This window comes from Talaromyces marneffei, chromosome 4 (assembly GCF_009556855.1).
Source record: "Talaromyces marneffei chromosome 4, complete sequence".
NCBI lineage: Eukaryota > Fungi > Ascomycota > Eurotiomycetes > Eurotiales > Trichocomaceae > Talaromyces > Talaromyces marneffei.
The window spans coordinates 1-17,875 of NC_072351.1; the positions used below are offsets into that span (position 1 = coordinate 1).

The window sequence follows — 17,875 nt, forward strand, 5'->3', positions numbered from 1 at the left end:
AATCCTAATCCTAATCCTAATCCTAATCCTAATCCTAATCCTAATCTAATCCTAATCCTAATCCTAATCCTAATCCTAATCTAATCCTAATCCTAATCCTAATCCCTAACCTAACCCTAACCCTAACCCTAACCCTAACCCTAACCCTAACCCTAACCCTAACCCTAACCCTAATCCTAATCCTAATCCTAATCCTAATCCTAATCCTAATCCTAATCCTAATCCTAATCCTAATCCTAATCCTAATCCTAATCCTAATCCTAATCCTAATCCTAATCCCAATCCGATTTCTTTCCTTTTCGGTATGATATATCGACATAATCCTTCATATATATGATTCTTCCATACCGGACCTTCTCTTATCATTCGCTGGTTCGAAAAATGTGGACGGGATCCATGGAATATCCTTTTTCGGACCTCAATCGAAATCGGAATCTTTCTTTTTCTCCTCGAATAATCGTGAATAATTATCGTAATATCATCTTTCCTTTCGACTCCGAACGGTGCTATAAATTTATAATCCATATTGATGAACCATGATATTCTTGATCTGGATTATATATAAATACCTTCATTCAACCGTGATCAATCGAAATATATAATCATCTTCTACGTGATATATATGATGTTTTCGGACATATGATATTCGCAATGGTAATATAATGCGGATCGGATTATGGATATAACGGAAATCATCTGAAAAACGTTGATGGTTGCTCTGATGTCGGTCAACCTCGTGGGGCTGTAAATGCTGGTCTGTGGATCGGTGGGTTCGGGACATATCACCGTCTAAATCCGACTTTCCTCGGTAATCTCCAACAACTACGGTCCCGGTCGATATTGGGTGCATCGGTAATGGATATGCCATTTCTGCATCTGGTGTATAAAACTGTCTTTGAACGCGTGTCACTGCCATGAAATATATATTGTTGTAACGTGTAATCTTGTTGTAACGTGTAATCTTGTTGTAACGTGTAATATTGTTGTAACGTGTAATACGGTTATGGGGTTCCTATCTTGCCGGGAACGGCATCCACGAACGAATTATATATCTCGATGGTTGGATATGATGATGAACGGTTAATCAACTCCAATATCCTTTCAATGATGATGGATGGATACTCTGCGGTATGAATTATGACTTGCATTGGTATGATGTTGGATTACTGGAAATATATCATGTGTATCTCTCTCTGGTTGGCACTCTAATGTATGGATCCTTCTATCGGCCATTCTTTATCGATCAATGAACCCAAAATTCGGTCGGTGCACCGGAACCTTTGGATATATGCGATATATGGAATATGGGGGTGTGGGTTGCTCGCTCTGACTTCCATCTCTTTGGTTACTTCCACGATGTCGGTGATTTTTATGATTTGGATCACATGGACGATATGGATCCCTTCCATGGATTCTGTGGAATGGAAACACGGTATCTCTTGATTAAATAACAATATAATGCTTCTGCACCCGGGGTGTAAAACCGTCATGCTCGTGGGGACCGGGATGTGGGTGCAATCACAAACCGACTCAACCGATAAAACACCTCAATCAATCGGGTCCCTTCCATGCCACTCCATCGGATCTTCTGCCCAAACCATGCATATACGTGGTCGGCATCCTCCACATCCACCTGGTCGTCGCGCATCCATGCATATATCGTCTCCGCACATGCGCCGGGGTTCAAATGCATGATGCTGATCACCGTCGGGATCACCACGTCCGGAAACTGGCATTGTCGTTCGGGAATGACCCGCCATCCACCGTCGGGACGGGCCTCGTATCGCTGGCATATGGCCTGGGGCACCCCGCATGTGAAACAACACGAAAACCGCGCGTATTTGCGCCGCTCCCGCATCTGCCGCGTCATCTGCTCGATGTGACCCTGGACAATGCCCGCCGCGGGTTGGGAACATGCCGTGATGGGATGCATGGACATGGCCACATCCATCGTCTCCATATAACACACCGCACATCGGTGTTGCCACTGCAATAATGTGCTCTCTAATTGATCCACCGCCATGGCCGCCTCCCCACGGATCCGTTGCACCTGCTGGGCCATCGTCTGCTTCTGCTGCTCCTGCGCCATCCATGTGGCCGTCACGTCGGCGGAATGCAATGGGGATGGATGCGAACGGACGCTGCATTGATCACATGGTGCCTCACCGTCCGTACAACCGTCGGGTCTCTCGTATGAATCCAAATACGCATCCAATACCGCCCGTCGACATCTGGTGCCGTGGAAATACTCCCGCATGGCCTGTTTCCCTTCTTCATATCCGGCCTCCCACTGCGACCATCCGCGGGCCTGGAATGGCGTGGGCGCGATGATGATGGCTTCACTGGCCTGCCCATCCCGTCCGGCCCGTCCGCTTTCCTGGCTGTACTCCCGCAACATGCTGGGCACCTCCACGTGGATGACACACCGCACGGTGCGAATATTGATGCCCATGCCCAATGCGTTCGTCGCCACAATCGTCATGCCACTGCGGATGGGGTCCGTCGTCCCCTCGGGATGCGGGGTGAATGCCTGTAATGCGTGCTCTTTCATGGCCACGGCCATCTTGCCGTGATATGCCAAACAACCCAATCGGGTGGCCAATGCGTCCACGTCGCCGGTCTCGCTCCGATATACGATGATCTGGCCGCCACGGGGATGCCAATGGGCCTCGCGCTGCCGGATGAATGCCACCACCTCGTCCTCATCCACGTCCACGCTCATCGACTCGACCCGATATGCGATGTTGACCCGCGTCGTGTGGGGACTGCGGAATCGTTGCACGACGGTGGGCGTCAACTGCAACCGCTGGAATAATCGAACCTCATCCACGGCCGGCAACGTGGCCGTCAACAACACCACGGGACTGCCGATGGTCATCAACACGTGTAATCCCGCCATCTTCGGTCGAAACTCCTCGCGGCTGTCCAATATCGTGTGGCATTCGTCGATGACGATCCGGTCCAATCGGTTCCGCTCCTGCAATCGACTGATGTACGATCGAAACCCCTTGCTGGTGGCCGATTCCGGCGTCACTAATACGATCCGCGCCGTCTCGGGCGGTCGATGGGAATTCCACGGCACGCATGATATGCCCGCCTGCGCACACTCCCGCTGCATATCCTGCCGTAACGATACCGTCGGCACCACCACGATGCTCGTCCCGGCACGCTCCCACGCCGCGGGGACCATGAATATCATGCTCTTCCCACCACCGGTGCCCATCACCCCAATACCCACGGGGCACTGCCCATGACGGCGTCAATGGCCGCTTTCTGGATCCCCTGGAACTGGGCGCCGGGTCCGACAATCCCTTCCAACAACGGCTGAATGGGCGCCTGTCGCATGGCGTGCCAATGGGCCACGGCACGGGGATCCACCGTGGGAATCCCTCGTGTTCGTTTCATGCCGGCACGATGGACGGGGGAAATCCCAAAAACCGATGCCATCGCTCACTGGCCTGTCGAAACTGGGCCTTCATGGCCGCCATGGTCCCGGGGGCTTCCTCCACGCCGCGTGCGTATATCATCCCGGCCACGTGGCTTCCATGTCCGGCTTGGATATCAATCACCGCATCGTCGGCCGTCCACCAACACCCATCCTCGTCCTCATCCATCTCCTGTTCTTCCTCCATCGAATCGCTCTCAAACCCGGTCGTGGGACCCAAATATCGCCGGGCAATGGCGATCATGATCTGCCGGCATGCGCTGATGGTCAATGGGACCCCCATGCCAATCTCGGTTTCTCGTTGCATGGCCCGTTTCATCCGTTCGGACGTCCATGTGGTGCCATCCACCTCCTGGGGCGGCCATATAAACCCACTCCGTTCGGGTTGTCCGTACACCATGGTTTCGACGTGGCGTTGGAATGGCATGGCCAACCGTTGGAAATATATAAACAACTCGCCCACGGCCCGGGGCACGTATCGATGGATGATCTTGGGTCGACCCTGGATGTGGTATCCTTTGTGATACGTGGTCATGAATGACACCAACCCGTGCTCGATCAACTGGTTGCGTAATCCGCCAAACGGGGTGTTCTGGTACCGGATGGACATGGCTTCGGGCCCTCGTGCGGGGGCACCGCTGGTCAAATGCATCAACACCAATAAATACTCCTTCATCCGTCCCACGGCTCGCATCCACTGCTGCACTCGACGGGGGCGCCATGCGTGGGTGGCGGATGTGCCGGATGGACGCTCGGCGTGGATGAATGCGCGTCGGAATCCGGGTTCCTGCCATATGCGGTCGTGTAACCACCATGTGTCATCCACGTCCCATGCATTGCGGGGATCCTGGGCAAAATACCACCCGGGTTGATCCTCGACGGCATGGTCCTCCATGGTCTCCCATGCGATGGTTGGCAATCGATGGTCGGTGGGAAACAACAATACGTCCTGCGTCAAATGGTCCCATGCCCGGTTGATAATGCCATGCACCGTCTCCCGCAATTGATCCATGGTAAACCGATGATGCTGGTATGTGATGCGGTCTCCGTGCCATTCAATCAACCCATCCGCCGTGGTGCCGTACCGGATTTTCATGCCGTATGTGCGGGAATCCAACATCCACTTCATCGGGGTGGGTTCCATGGTGGTCATAAATCGCAACATCATCCCGCGTAATGCCACGAAACAATCGGACAATCCGGCATGGGCCTCGCTTTCCTCCCATGCCTGTTGCGCGACTAACATGCGGGCAATCTTGATCATGGCGGACAACTTGGGGGTAAATGCCAACGCCGTCTCCCATCCACCCGACTCCCGGATCCCCATGGCGGCCAACCCGCTGATGATGCCGTTCACGAACTCCTGCCCGTGCTGACCCTGTAATCGATGGTCCAACATGGCGATGCACCATGTCAATATGGCACGATCGACGGCATCCAATGGCTGGTCGGTGGGATCCATCTCCTCGGTGGCATGGACGGGGGAATGGGTGCTCTCGTCCTCGGACATGGCCTGCCGGATCTGGTGGATGGTCTCGCATTGGGTGGCATGGAACTGAAATCGGACGTCGCCGGTACTCACACTGCGCATGATATACCGGATGATCCGTTGCCACACCTCGATGTACTGTTCAATGGTGCCGGCCACCATCCGCGCTTGGAACGGGTGTTGGGGCATCTGATCCACCTGTTTCCGGTGCATCTCAAATCGACTGAATATGTTCAACCGCGTCAATGTGGTGCGCTGCGCGACCATGACGATCCGGTGAAATCGCTCGTCAATCTCGGCCAATATGGGCTCTTGTTCGGGATCGGGTCGTTGTAACAATGCCCGTAATGTGCCTCGATCCTCCTCTAACAAATGATCGGCCCATCCCATCCGTTCGACCCATGGGTTGACCTCGCGGGACTCGTGGGGACGGATCCGTTCTCGTTCCGCGGCGTCGATCTGCTGCTCTCGATGGATGATCTCCTGCTTCATCGCCTGCTGCGCCGCATCCCATGATGGGTTTTCTGGATCGGATATGGCGGTGGTGATGGTGGTATGGTCATGTTGGACGGCAAACCGTTGGGATCCACGTCCTTTGGGGATAAACCGTTGGCTGGCTACAATGTTCCATGGCATGTTGGGCTGGGGTTTGGACGGTGCCTTGGAACGGGGTCGTCCTCGGTTCTGGGGGTTTTTCCATCCATGTTCCTGGCGGCAATGGTCGTGGATCCGTCGAATGGTCTCTCCAATCCAATGGCAACCGGGATAACTACACTGATATGTGGGATCCCGCGGTGGGATCAATCCGGGAATGGGCGCAATGGGCTTATGGGGGATCACCAATTCACGGTGATGGCGGATCCGTTCGGGAAACTGCTGGTGATATTGCTGGAATAATATAATGTGCTGTGAATGCCGTTCTCGTATATGCCTCGTGTTCCGTAAATGGGATGGTAACTGACTATCAAATACAACATGCTGGCACAAACAACAAATTACAATCCGATGATGGGGGTCATACTGGAATATCTGGTCAACAATTGGGGGTGCCATGCTTGATTATGATTTACTCCTGGTGAATTGAATGAATATGAATGGCATGAATATGAATATACACGTGGAACGCGTGGGAATACGCGTCGTGGAAATGCTAATATGACCCCTTATGGTGTGGATGAATATCTATATTGGGTATAACGCTTCCGCAAACCACCAACATCAAAAATGAACCCTAATCATTTTCAATCATATACCACTGGTGAACGAATCGCTCAAATTGATTATACTTACATGGACAAGTTGCCCGAAGTCGACATTATATCTGGTCCAAATTTGAGCGGTAACCCTAGTGGTAAATATAGCTGGGGGATAACCGCCAATAAATAAATGGCGGTTATCCAGACTGCCTAGCACCACACTAGTGTTTGTTAGCAAAAATAAATGGCGGTTATATCACCGACATTTAAAATAAGTGTTAGTGGTAAATATAGCTGGGGGATAACCGCCAATAAATAAATGGCGGTTATCCAGACTGCCTAGCACCACACTAGTGTTTGTTAGCAAAAATAAATGGCGGTTATATCACCGACATTTAAAATAAGTGTTAGCTGGGGGATAACCGCCAATAAATAAATGGCGGTTATCCAGACTGCCTAGCACCACACTAGTGTTTGTTAGCAAAAATAAATGGCGGTTATATCACCGACATTTAAAATAAGTGTTAGCTGGGGGATAACCGCCAATAAATAAATGGCGGTTATCCAGACTGCCTAGCACCACACTAGTGTTTGTTAGCAAAAATAAATGGCGGTTATATCACCGACATTTAAAATAAGTGTTAGCAAAAATAAATGGCGGTTATATCACCGACATTTAAAATAAGTGTTAGGGCTACGGAACGGTGCCCTAGCGGTACCGTTTCTGGGAATAACCTCACACCAGCTGTCGGTGCCATATCCGGACAAGTGCTTCGCTTAGCAGGGCGTAAAGCCGTATATAAGGCCAAGCTGCTGCGAGAGCGAAGCTGTGCTTCCTTTTTCCTCCCCATGTTCAATATTCCGTCGAATAGCTCCCTAGATAGTTGTAATGACAATTCTTGGCTTGGCACCTTCACAGCTGCTTATATAAGCTATAAGTAATACCAGGACTTTACTATATAGACTTCACTCAACCCCAACCCATCTTAGTTATTAACAGCGTAACTTCCCTATCCCATAGCTTAACTCAAACCGTAGGTACACTTAGATCGATGTCCGCTGTTTAGAAAAGCCGACACGGGGATGCTTACCAGGCCGGCTGTCGAAAATAACATACTGGGTCTTAAGAAAAACAGCGCCGAGAACACCGAAGTCATTGGAAGGGCTCACCTGGAGACCACCATAGCAAAGCGTACCATTGAGTTGTACATACTTTATATAGTCACCCGGAATAGTAGCGTTATATAGGTCAAGTATAATAGAAAAGGAAGGGATGACATCATTGCAATTAAAGACCCACCCAGCGTGCTCTTGAGAGTAATAAGCAGAGGTAATATTGCCGTAGTACTGGGCGATAATACTTTGTCTAAGGAGGAGGAGACTAGAACCAGTATCGACTACAGCGTGGAAAGGGTTAAAAGAAGCCGCCCTACCAATCATGAATCCATCACAAGTAATATTCCAATATCCCTGACTAGAATCAACAAGCTTATAGTAGATTCGCGTCATGTGTCTAGCGTGATAAATAAAGCCGAAGTCGAAGAAACCAGGAGTATTATGCTTAAGGCAAGCAGCAAAGACAGGGTTGGAGAGCATCGGCTTAACATTATCATAGAAAGTCCTCTGCTTTGTAGGTTGCACTGTATTTAAGCTGGAGAAGGCTAATCCTAGAACACCATCTACTACTTCTCTAAAGACTGAAGAAGGCGTATGGAGGTAGAGAAGAGTTTCAACAGCCTGCTCAAATGAGGCAACCTGGCCGACTCTAACTACATCCTTATATACATCACCTCCAAGAATGCTCGTATCAGGATATCTAACTTGCCAATGATGAAATGGCAGCAAGGTACCAGAGGTTTGATTATAGACACGAGTTCCAGCACTAGGGGAGAACTTAGTCTTAACCCACCTATATTTTAGTTAATTTTTATACATGCAAATATAGAGAATGAAGGTAAATATATACAAATCGGACGTAGAAGTGTCAAAAGTGACTAATAACATGTCACGACCTACTTTAATAGGAGAAAGGTACACAATATCATGTAGATAAGGGTCAGCGACAACAGAGTCGGCGTGAGGAGTCCTAGCAGCTAAGGCGACATGATGAGGAATCGGAACGCCATGTTTGATATAAACTCTAGCGTATTCAACGGCTGGGTGGACACGAGAAACATTAATAGGAACTTGGCTAACAGAGAAACTCCTACCGAGGGTAGGGGCAGAAGCAGCGAGAGCTGAGAGGGCCAAGGCAGAGATGATAGTCTTCGAGTTAATCATTTTGACAGAGATAAGATTAAAACTAATATAACGATGAAAAGCACTAAAAGCTGATTAATTAAGGAACCTTACCAAGGCTTGATCTTTATACCTTTTCAATTTTAACCCTGAGGATAAGATTAGATACTCTTGGCCGTCGCCCTTAGGCCATGGACGATGGACGACGTAATGGTGGAGTGTCTCTTTTAGACCATGTCACCAACGCTAGAGGTACAAATGATAATTGACAGACGTTATTTTACGGCTATCCCGGATACGGTTATTGCAGCGCATAAATCCACTCAGCTGCTCTCATTGGATATCAACCGGTCCTCATTACAAGGATTTGCCAAGAGACCTCCTTACTAAAATAGCGCGCACAGTTCTACACACAATTATGTAAGGCCACCTGTGCCAGATAATTTTCCCTCTTAGGTAGACACACAATACAATACATTACAGCGTCCCACTCAAATTCTCAATAATCCTGGTACAAGTAATTGCACAATTACTATAGTTTGGGTCGGTAATTTTGTTAGTACGATTTTAGGCAGTCAGGCCCCACTCAGGTAGAGCTGGCACTGGGTCGGGTCTAGGTTGGGTTTTTCTTGGCGGGTTTTGGGTTGGGTTCTTGTTACGAATCAACCTGCATGACGCTAAATTATACTATGACCAGAAAGGAAAGGTCACTTTGAATTTGCGAACATACATAGTATGAACCATACGATGACGGGACCCGTGGAAGGATGTCAGGCTGAGACATCGCGGTACGGGACATGCACTACAGTCACGTAAAGATAGGAATAATATACCATTATCGAATAAGATAATGGGTATACGAAACAATATGGTATCATTAGAAGGATATCTGTATACTTTATACCCACTACTTTTAAAGTATACGATATACAGTATACAGAACCTGGAGGACTAGATATATAAGGATACTTATTTACTATCATGTATTTAGTTCTTCATAGCTCTTTAATCTAAGTCACTTAATATTAGACTTTGAATAGTGAGAGTTAGTAAGGCATTCTAACTCGTATGTGTTACGGGCTAGTCCCGCCTAATGCGCACTGTAAGGGCATATTAAAATAGAAAACATAACATGAAGAAAAGAAGGAAAGAAAACAACAAGATTCTCAGCTCGTACATGCAGTTCATATAGGGATAAGGAGCTCGCTGGTTCGGTCAATTCCTCCGTACGTTCAGCACCGTCTCGGTGCTTGTGAGGGAACTTCGTGTGCCATTCCCGTATGTTCGGGGCTTGCTCGGTAACGTTGGTACGGCCCTGGGAATAGTATCCCGGATGCATTTCCCAAGGGTGTTATCCTTAGGTGTCATGCTCAGCGCCTGTCCGGTACTCGGGAATATCTTCACGTGTCGCACGTTCTCGGTGAGGGCTTGACTGCCCGAACCTATTTCATATGAGGTCAGCTCATAACAACATAGTTCAGATATATTATTCTTAAATGAATGGTTATTATTATCTTGCCTATTATATATATATATTCGTAATATATAAAATCTTTCCAGAGCAAACCTTCCGCAGATTACTAACACAGAAACAAAAAACCCCATTTCTCCTTATATTGGCTGTTTACTTCTAGCAAATTTTAAAGGTAAGGATTGCAAGGAGACTGGTAGCAAGCCTAACTGCGCTACTGACTAAGCAAGGATGGTGGGCGAATTACTAGAGGCGATAGCACCTCTAGTGGTGAAGGTAGGCATAGGAAGTATTAACTATTATAGCTTGTGTCACCAACAACTTAACTATAGGCATAAATAGCGTCGTCGATGTCGTGCATGATCTCAAGGGAGGACCGTTGAGCTAGTACCAAGAATCCTGCAGGAACCTTCGTGAGAACCAAACTACTTAATTGTTGAGCAGCAGCCTTCAGTCTCCGAAGATCCTGCGCAACCTGAGGTTTAAGACCAGAAGTATCCATAATTGCCCTCTTACGGATAACGTTGCGGAGAGCCTCTTTAATCTGTGTCTTTAGTGGCAGACTAGGGATAATAAGGATACGGGCCTGAAAGGGGATAAGGGGAGGCTCAGGTCCAAGTCTCCCCATCCCTCGCTGAATAGCAGCGATAATAATATCAAAGTCATCGTGAATGTCTGGGATAGCAAGAAAAATATCCTTATTGAACTTGTCCACAGCCAGTCTAATATCCACGATGACCTCCTCGTAAACGCCAACATCACGCTGGTCCTTGGCAGCGTGGTGATTGACGTAAGGGCTTGCAAGAGCCTGGGCAGAAAGACTGAGGAGGATGAGGGAGGGTAAGAACTTCATATTGATTAATGAGTTTATTATTATTTATAAGGTGCTATGGTGCTATGGTTGCTTGTGAAGCTTTTAAGAGTAAGAGAGGATAGGAATAAACAAGTCTTATTTATACCCTAAGAACGCGCCATAGCACGCCGATTATATGCGATCCCTTCCTGTTATATTATTAATAGTTCATCCTCGATATCACGTACCAGCCGAGGCCCTATATAAATATGAACTCTGAAAGGGCCTTTAGTCACTAAAGTAGATAGTTAGATACAAGGACTATAGAATAGACCAAGCCTAATAAAGTATATTGTCTTATTCTATAGACTGAGACACTGCGTCGGGTATTAAATAAGGCTCTTTAGCACTATAGTGGGCTAGTAGTTTATAATTCTTAAGTCTAGGATTAAGGAGTAAATATTCCAACTTGATTAAAGTGTTAACTTATTTAAGGATCTGTTGAGGACTTGATTGGTTATAAGTTTATTTTTAGAAATTTTATCTGTGATCTTTGTCTTAAAGCGACTACTGTATAGTTTTATAATTTCTATCCTTTTGACTTATTTCTAATGAATTTAGATAAAATTAGAAGTAGAAGGTTCTAACTGTAAGTCTATAATAAGTCTTTCTAAATCTAGGCTAAAGGAAGAAGGTGAAGATATCCTAGATGGGTATTCTTAATGCTAAGTATATGACTAGATTGAAGAGTTAGTAGTAAAATTAGACTGACATTTATATAACGTTATTTAATAAGAACCTATAAGCTATACTTACAGAATTGTGAAATATGTGTTCGCACCCTTATGTTACGAATCAACCTGCATGACGCTAAATTATACTATGACCAGAAAGGAAAGGCCCACCTTGGATTTGCGAACGTATGAACCATACGATGACAAGACAAGTGGAAGGATGTCAGGCGAGACATCTCGGTATGGGACACTGTCACGTGCCCACGCTAGTCCATTTAGCATATGAGTTACCGAGACCACTTAGACTTAGACATATATGACACATTTGACACTCACTACGCGTCCATTATAGACACGCACCAAGTCACGAGGAGATAAGAATAGTACACCACTGATAAGAAAGATAAATGGTATACACAATGAGCTAGGCTCATTGGGTAGTGATTAATCTACCATCTACCATCTATCACAAGTGGTAGACGATATACGGTATACAGAACATGGAGGACTGGATATATAAGGACACTCATTCACCATCATGTATTTAGTTCTTCATAGCTCTTTAATCTAAGTCACTTGATATTAGACTTTGAACAGTGAGAGTCAGCAAGGCATTCTAACTAACTCGTACGGGCACCAGGCCGTACGGGGGATCTCTTCTATCTTAGTTACGTTTAAGACTTCCAGACACCAGTTCGACTATTGTTACTTCGTTTACTCAAGCCACTCTATCGACAATTAACAAGGAACCTTTGTGTGGTTCAGCCAAGCCTAGCGTACCTCGACACAACGCTGTTTAACTAAGACAGATCCAGGTCCATGACATACATGGTAACCATCACCGCCTCGCAGCCTCTTATATACTGAGGCTGTGAGGCATCAGAAAGAGTAGAAATAATATTACAATACCTATTAAGCAGGACATTGGACCTGTCTTATCTGGATAATATATACTAATAAATTCTATTTCCTAAATGTCTGTTCTGGTGAAAGCGTGGCCCGTTTCGTCTTCGCGAGCCGCTGCTTTAAGCGTCGCTTTCACCAGGCGGCCCCACCTCGTCACGGCCGCTTGACAGGGTACACGGAACCACCACAGGGTCCATTTCTGGCCTTCCACCATCTCGTCGTTTCCTCGTCCTACGATCACCTCACACCCAGTGGTCAAACCAGAAAGCATTCTAAACAGACGGAACCGCTACGATGTCGTGTCGTCGAGACCGTGTGGAATGCGACAAGGCGCCTTTGCGATTTCTCTTCCTCGGCGGCTCGCTGACGCTGTTGGTGGGCCCTAGAGGTGAACCGACCTGAATCGATTTCGACCACGCTTTCCTGAGGGCCTCAACTCGTGGACCCGCTGGTGAGGCCGAATATGGCTTCACACCATCCCATTTCACTCGCTCGAGCTAAAACGCCTGGACTTGCCGCCATGTTCCTCTTCCCTTCTCATCCTTCCCCCTCTACGAACTCGGCCCTCCCTCTCATCCACGTCCCGCAATCTCATCCCACGGTTCGAAGATGGGTCGTCGAAAGATTTTGGGGACAGTCACGCTGCAATCGGGGGGCTCGTACACAGGCTGGTCGGCTTCTGGCGTCTGTTCCCGTGAGGTCTTGCAGCAGAAGTTTGATCAAGCTCTGACGGAGACTCGTGCGACAACGCTCTACGCTGAGACAACAAAATGCCATATCGAACGGATGGAGAAGTTTTGGACCGAGTCTGTATTCTCTACCCACATAATGAAGGCACGCCACTGATGAGAGCAGGTATTGTGCTATCTTCGCTCTTGAACCTCGCAAGACACTGAGAGAGTGTCAGACTGCTCGCATAGAGAACTTCCTCCACTGGGTAGTGACAACATGTACGATCAAGAAAATAAGTACAGTCACAACCTACTGGCGGCAACTGAGTCAGCTACATATCACTTGGTGGCAATGCCGGGTCTCACCCCAAACTCTGAAAGAGATCTTTGTGGTATGAATCCTGGAACTATCCACCACGTACGCATGAGAGCCTTGGTGTTGACTCTGTCATAGTTTATTGAAGGTCGTTTGACGAAAGAATATGGCCTGGATAACACCAAAAGTGAGAAGCCACTGCTCGAGGCTGAAGAGTTTATTAAGGTCATACAGTATTACTGGGCCGCTAACATCAACGTCTTCCCCAATGAGCGATAATGTGTCCAGGTTGCGGCCATTCTTCTGCTGGCCGCTTATACTGGCTCAAGGCCTAGGGCACTTCTCAACATCATATATCGCGACCTACGCCTGTATGTGGAGAAGCACCGCAAGACCGGTAAGCATGAGCTAAAGCTTGCGGTAACACTGACTAAAACTAAATCAGGACAGAAGAGGAAACGGCCGTAAGTTATTGATATCCGTTATATTTCTGCAAATATGACTGACACAATCGTACGTGGTAGCAAAACCTACATTTTCTATCTTGACAAGAACCTAGTTTTCTACATCATCACCCACATGATTAGCATTGCCTTCGATGATGAGGCTTATAATGCGCCAGAGGATTTCTCCCCAAGACATCTATTTACGCTGAAAGCGAAGAAAAAGCCCAGTCAAACTGTGCCATAGAAGAAAGAAATACTCGACATTCCTGTCTTTCGCAGGGCTATCAAGACACCGCAAGGTGTGGAAACCTCTGATAAGCTAGCTCTCCTATACAACCAGTATTATAGTTAGCTCGTTCTTCTCGGAGTTGCTCTAGGCTTCATCTACACCCTGACGACGTATTGTCTGCGAAGAATATTAGGCAATGCCATCAATGGTAAGACTCGCACTGGATTAGTACACACTTCTTAGACGAACCGTCCCTCACTGACCTAATGTAGATGATCCCAACTCGAACGCGGCGGTGCGAAATCTAGTCCTTGATCATGGTACCGGATCTAAGATCTTCGAACGCAACTACATCTCGCGGACGATTCGTTATTTTACCCAAGATTACTTCTGGGGGAAAAGCTCCGATCATGAGTCTGCAAGGACTGCGAGCCAGATCGGCCTGCTCTGAGATCCTGATCGACCGAGGAAACTCAGCGCCGAACAAGGACAATAGATACGACAGGATCCTGAAGTCCAAGAATTAGCGGCTGTCCGGAGTCGGTTGTGCGCTCAGATCGAGGAAGTATTCGGGGTGATCGAAATGGCACAGGGGGAACCAATCTATAATGACTACCAAGCCGTGAAGGCATCCCTTGCCGCTACCATTCGAAAGAAGGAGCGCGCGTTGCTAAAACAGATTCAGGAGGAGTACGATATGAATGCCCCTGTGTTGGCTATCCAGCAGCAAATGAGCGGGGAACAATTTGATGATGATGATGATGATGATGACGATAAAGAAGGTGCTCCCGCTCAAACTACTTCCATTCGGATCGCTGAGAGACGCTACATCGCAGAATGTGCGGTGCGCGATCCATCTGTACTCCACGATCAGAAAGGCTATGCCTTACATGTCGAGTTCTCCGTCGCTCTGATTGCATTATGTAAACGGAGGGATCGCCGCCCGGTGAAGACCAGGCGCTCTCCGGAGCCTGTCACCGTCAGAACTGCTTTAGATTCGCCACGGCTGCCCCAGATAGAACCCGAGATCAAACGCGATGCTCCCTTGAAGTGCCAAGGTTGGCAGTGCGTTTTCTGTCTAGCAAGTAACGACCTCCCTTTCGAGGAACGAGAGTGCAGGTATAAACGGAAATACACGCTTCAGAAACACGTTGATCGATGTCGTCTCAAGTACTACGGTCCAGACGACCCCATTCCTTGTCCTGACGATCATGCATGCGCTGGGCTCATTTTGAATGGGAAGATGGAGCTGAAAGCGCACTTCGCCCACGAGCATGGTTGCTTTTTGTAGATTGTGTTGACTGGTTTCTACGACCCTGTTTGGTTTAATCGTCGCTGTATCTTTTAGAATGTGTTGGTTTATGCTATTTGTTTGTTTCATTTATCATGGAGCTGGCTCCATATATCGTTTGACCTGCATTCGAGCTCTGAGACTTCCACAACTGTTTTTAGCTTCTAGTTCTGTATCGTAGAATCATCTAGCATCATGTTAATGTCCAAAAGAATAGTGACCCCCACAACCCAAAGCTAATGTTGATGAGAGCTAGGAGCTAAGTGACGAAATGGCTAGCTGAAGAGATCTTTCGTAAAAGCCGTAGAGTCGGATTTTACAGTTAGAAACAGCATAACTTGCAGATGGGCATTTATCTGGAATGATTCGGATGCTTAGTGTGGCAGTGCTAGCCTCATACCGTCCTTCACCGCCTGATGACTAGAACCACCTGATGACTGATTTTGACGGGTTACTATATAAAATATTTTGAAGCTTTACAACACCATATAAGAATAAATTATAATAAATTTCTGGTGTAGCACTAAATAAGATATAAGGAATCGAACAAGCATAAAAATTAGTCCCGAAAACGCGCAGGGGGCCGGATCGCGCGGCCCCTACGATTTGTAGTAACAACCACCCCATTATCCTCTGTATGAGCCTCAGGCTGCGCTTTTAGCTTTACTTGCTTGGAAACTTGCTTTTTTGCTCTTTTTGGAGCACTTGGAGTTGCTAGAACATCATTTTGAAGCTGTAAATGAGCTAACTTAGCGAGTTCTTGCTCGTCCTTAAGGCGTTGTTTTTCCGTAGCCTCTTGCAGGCGCTGTTCTTGCTTTTCTTGCCGGATTTGAGCTCTTTCAGCCTTTTTCTTGCTCTTTGGCTTGCTTTGTAAGCTCTTGTTGAAGCTTTTTATCATCTTTACGAGCCTGCTCCTGCGCGGCTTGCTCATCCTTTTTGAGTATATTATCCCGCGCTTGCTGCACCTTTGACGGGCTCATAAAAAGTGCTCCACCTTCATTTTCTGTAGGAATATCGAATAATAAAGCCCTCCCCTTGGTTGAGCGCTTTTTCGAATGAATGAGGGCTCTTTGTAGACCTGCAATCTCATTTTTGAGTAGAATATTCTCTGTAGAAAGGTGGAGCACCGTATCCTTGAGTTGAATCGCTTTTTGATCATATAAATCCTCAAAAACGCCTTGTACAAGCTTCCGAAGCCGTCTCCAATCCTCAGCGGGAATAATTGAAGCTCCAGAATCGCTAGATGAGGGCCGGCTCTCGATTTTCTTAGTAAATTTCTGTATAACGAGGTCCGGATTGAAGGGACATAAACCGGTATGCTTGAACGCTGAGAGTATATTCTCGCTTGTAAAAGTAGCCTCCCAACTCGCCCAAAAAAGCCTAAAAAAGTCCCGTTTTGTAAGCCGGGTGAAGCCCTGGCAATCGTTTATAAAGCGCCTCAGTTGCTCCGTATAAGCCGTAGAAAGAGGTGAGAAAATAGCGACATCAAGAGGCTGCAAAGTATGTGTTGAATGAGCTGGGAAAATTGCTAATAAGATTCTATTTTTATCACAATATTCAATAAAGCGCATTGTGACGTGGGAGCCATGGCCATCTAGGATAAGCAAGCGCGATCCCCGGCTTGCTTGAGATTTGGTCTCTTTATCAAAAACATTGACCAACCAGGCGAATCCGACCTCATTATTGGTCCATCCTGACTCTGAGGTTGCAAAGAAACAGCGGTGTTGCTCAGCATCAAAATCTTGAAGCCATGAATCCTGCAAATTACCTGATTTGGCCATATAGATAAGAGCAGGCGATATAGCGGTTCCATTGGCACAAATACAGCCAATTGTAGTTATCCATTCCCGGTTTCCATCCTGTAGGTGTTGCTTATATCCTCCTTGCTCATATTTGCGCCGGGTAAAGATTCTTCGCTCTTTTGTGCTTACACCAAGCATAAAGCCCTTCTCATCCATATTATAAATTTGGTCTGGCGTGAGGTTATATTGCTCGATTTTCCGGCCAATAAGCTCAAAATATAATGTGTATTTGTATGCTGAATCTGCCTTCTTTCTATCCGAATCGAGGCCTTTGGAATAGCGAGAAATGACCTTATCCGAATGAGCCTTGAGCCAGCGTGAGGCCCAGTTTTTGCCAGGCTCTTTACCAGATATCTCCCTTGCAAAGTTCTCCAACATGGAATTCGTAGGTGGCAGGCCGCGCTCAGTGAGTTGATTGATCCATTTTATAAGCGTTCTCGATTGCTCCTTGCTCAGTAATCGTTGATTATTATATTGTGCTTCTTTTGAGCCTGTAACACCGCGGAAACGCTTTGAAAGATTTGATTGGTTGACACCGTATGTTCTTGCAACTAAACTGATATTAGGCTTTTCGTCCGGCTTCAAGGAGCGTAACGCTTCAAGTGCGAGCTCATATGAAGCCATATTGGTTGATATATCGCGCTTTGAATTATTCGCGATTTTTCGCGATTTCTACAAAAATCAGTCATCAGGTGGGTCTAGTCATCAGGCGGTGAAGGACGGTAGTGGCTAGTGCAGCCAGCTACGACTTTCAACTATCTCGGAAAATAGAATTTCCTTTCCATAATACGCTGTCGAAGGATTCCCAAGACGCATACTCCAGTCTCCAGTTTGTTAAAGAGACTATT

The 17,875-nt window shown here is 47.1% G+C and overlaps 6 protein-coding genes across 6 annotated transcripts; 2 read left to right on the top strand and 4 right to left on the bottom strand.

Annotated features, from left to right (window-relative positions):
- Positions 1-1,486: 1,486 nt before the first annotated feature.
- On the bottom strand, positions 1,487-3,199 carry EYB26_005062 (uncharacterized protein; the record flags this gene model as incomplete). The annotated part of the gene is made up of 1 exon (XM_054264352.1): positions 1,487-3,199. The coding sequence occupies one exon, from the start codon at positions 3,197-3,199 to the stop codon at positions 1,487-1,489; it is 1,713 nt and encodes a 570-aa protein (XP_054120327.1).
- Positions 3,200-3,401: 202 nt separating this feature from the next.
- On the bottom strand, positions 3,402-5,987 carry EYB26_005063 (uncharacterized protein; the record flags this gene model as incomplete). The annotated part of the gene is made up of 2 exons (XM_054264353.1): positions 3,402-5,895; positions 5,956-5,987. 2 exons carry the CDS (start codon positions 5,985-5,987, stop codon positions 3,402-3,404), a joined length of 2,526 nt encoding a protein of 841 aa, XP_054120328.1.
- A 1,187-nt stretch (positions 5,988-7,174) lies between these two features.
- EYB26_005064 (uncharacterized protein) lies at positions 7,175-8,410 on the bottom strand (the record flags this gene model as incomplete). The annotated part of the gene is made up of 2 exons (XM_054264354.1): positions 7,175-8,039; positions 8,097-8,410. 2 exons carry the CDS (start codon positions 8,408-8,410, stop codon positions 7,175-7,177), a joined length of 1,179 nt encoding a protein of 392 aa, XP_054120329.1.
- A 1,751-nt stretch (positions 8,411-10,161) lies between these two features.
- EYB26_005065 (uncharacterized protein) lies at positions 10,162-10,692 on the bottom strand (the record flags this gene model as incomplete). The annotated part of the gene is made up of 1 exon (XM_054264355.1): positions 10,162-10,692. The coding sequence occupies one exon, from the start codon at positions 10,690-10,692 to the stop codon at positions 10,162-10,164; it is 531 nt and encodes a 176-aa protein (XP_054120330.1).
- A 2,189-nt stretch (positions 10,693-12,881) lies between these two features.
- EYB26_005066 (uncharacterized protein) lies at positions 12,882-14,385 on the top strand (the record flags this gene model as incomplete). Its single annotated transcript, XM_054264356.1, has 8 exons — positions 12,882-13,078; positions 13,128-13,335; positions 13,398-13,484; positions 13,548-13,656; positions 13,705-13,723; positions 13,784-13,940; positions 14,058-14,142; positions 14,207-14,385. The coding sequence occupies 8 exons, from the start codon at positions 12,882-12,884 to the stop codon at positions 14,383-14,385; spliced, it is 1,041 nt and encodes a 346-aa protein (XP_054120331.1).
- Positions 14,386-14,517: 132 nt separating this feature from the next.
- Positions 14,518-15,225, top strand: EYB26_005067 (uncharacterized protein; the record flags this gene model as incomplete). Its single annotated transcript, XM_054264357.1, has 1 exon — positions 14,518-15,225. The coding sequence occupies one exon, from the start codon at positions 14,518-14,520 to the stop codon at positions 15,223-15,225; it is 708 nt and encodes a 235-aa protein (XP_054120332.1).
- Positions 15,226-17,875: the final 2,650 nt, after the last annotated feature.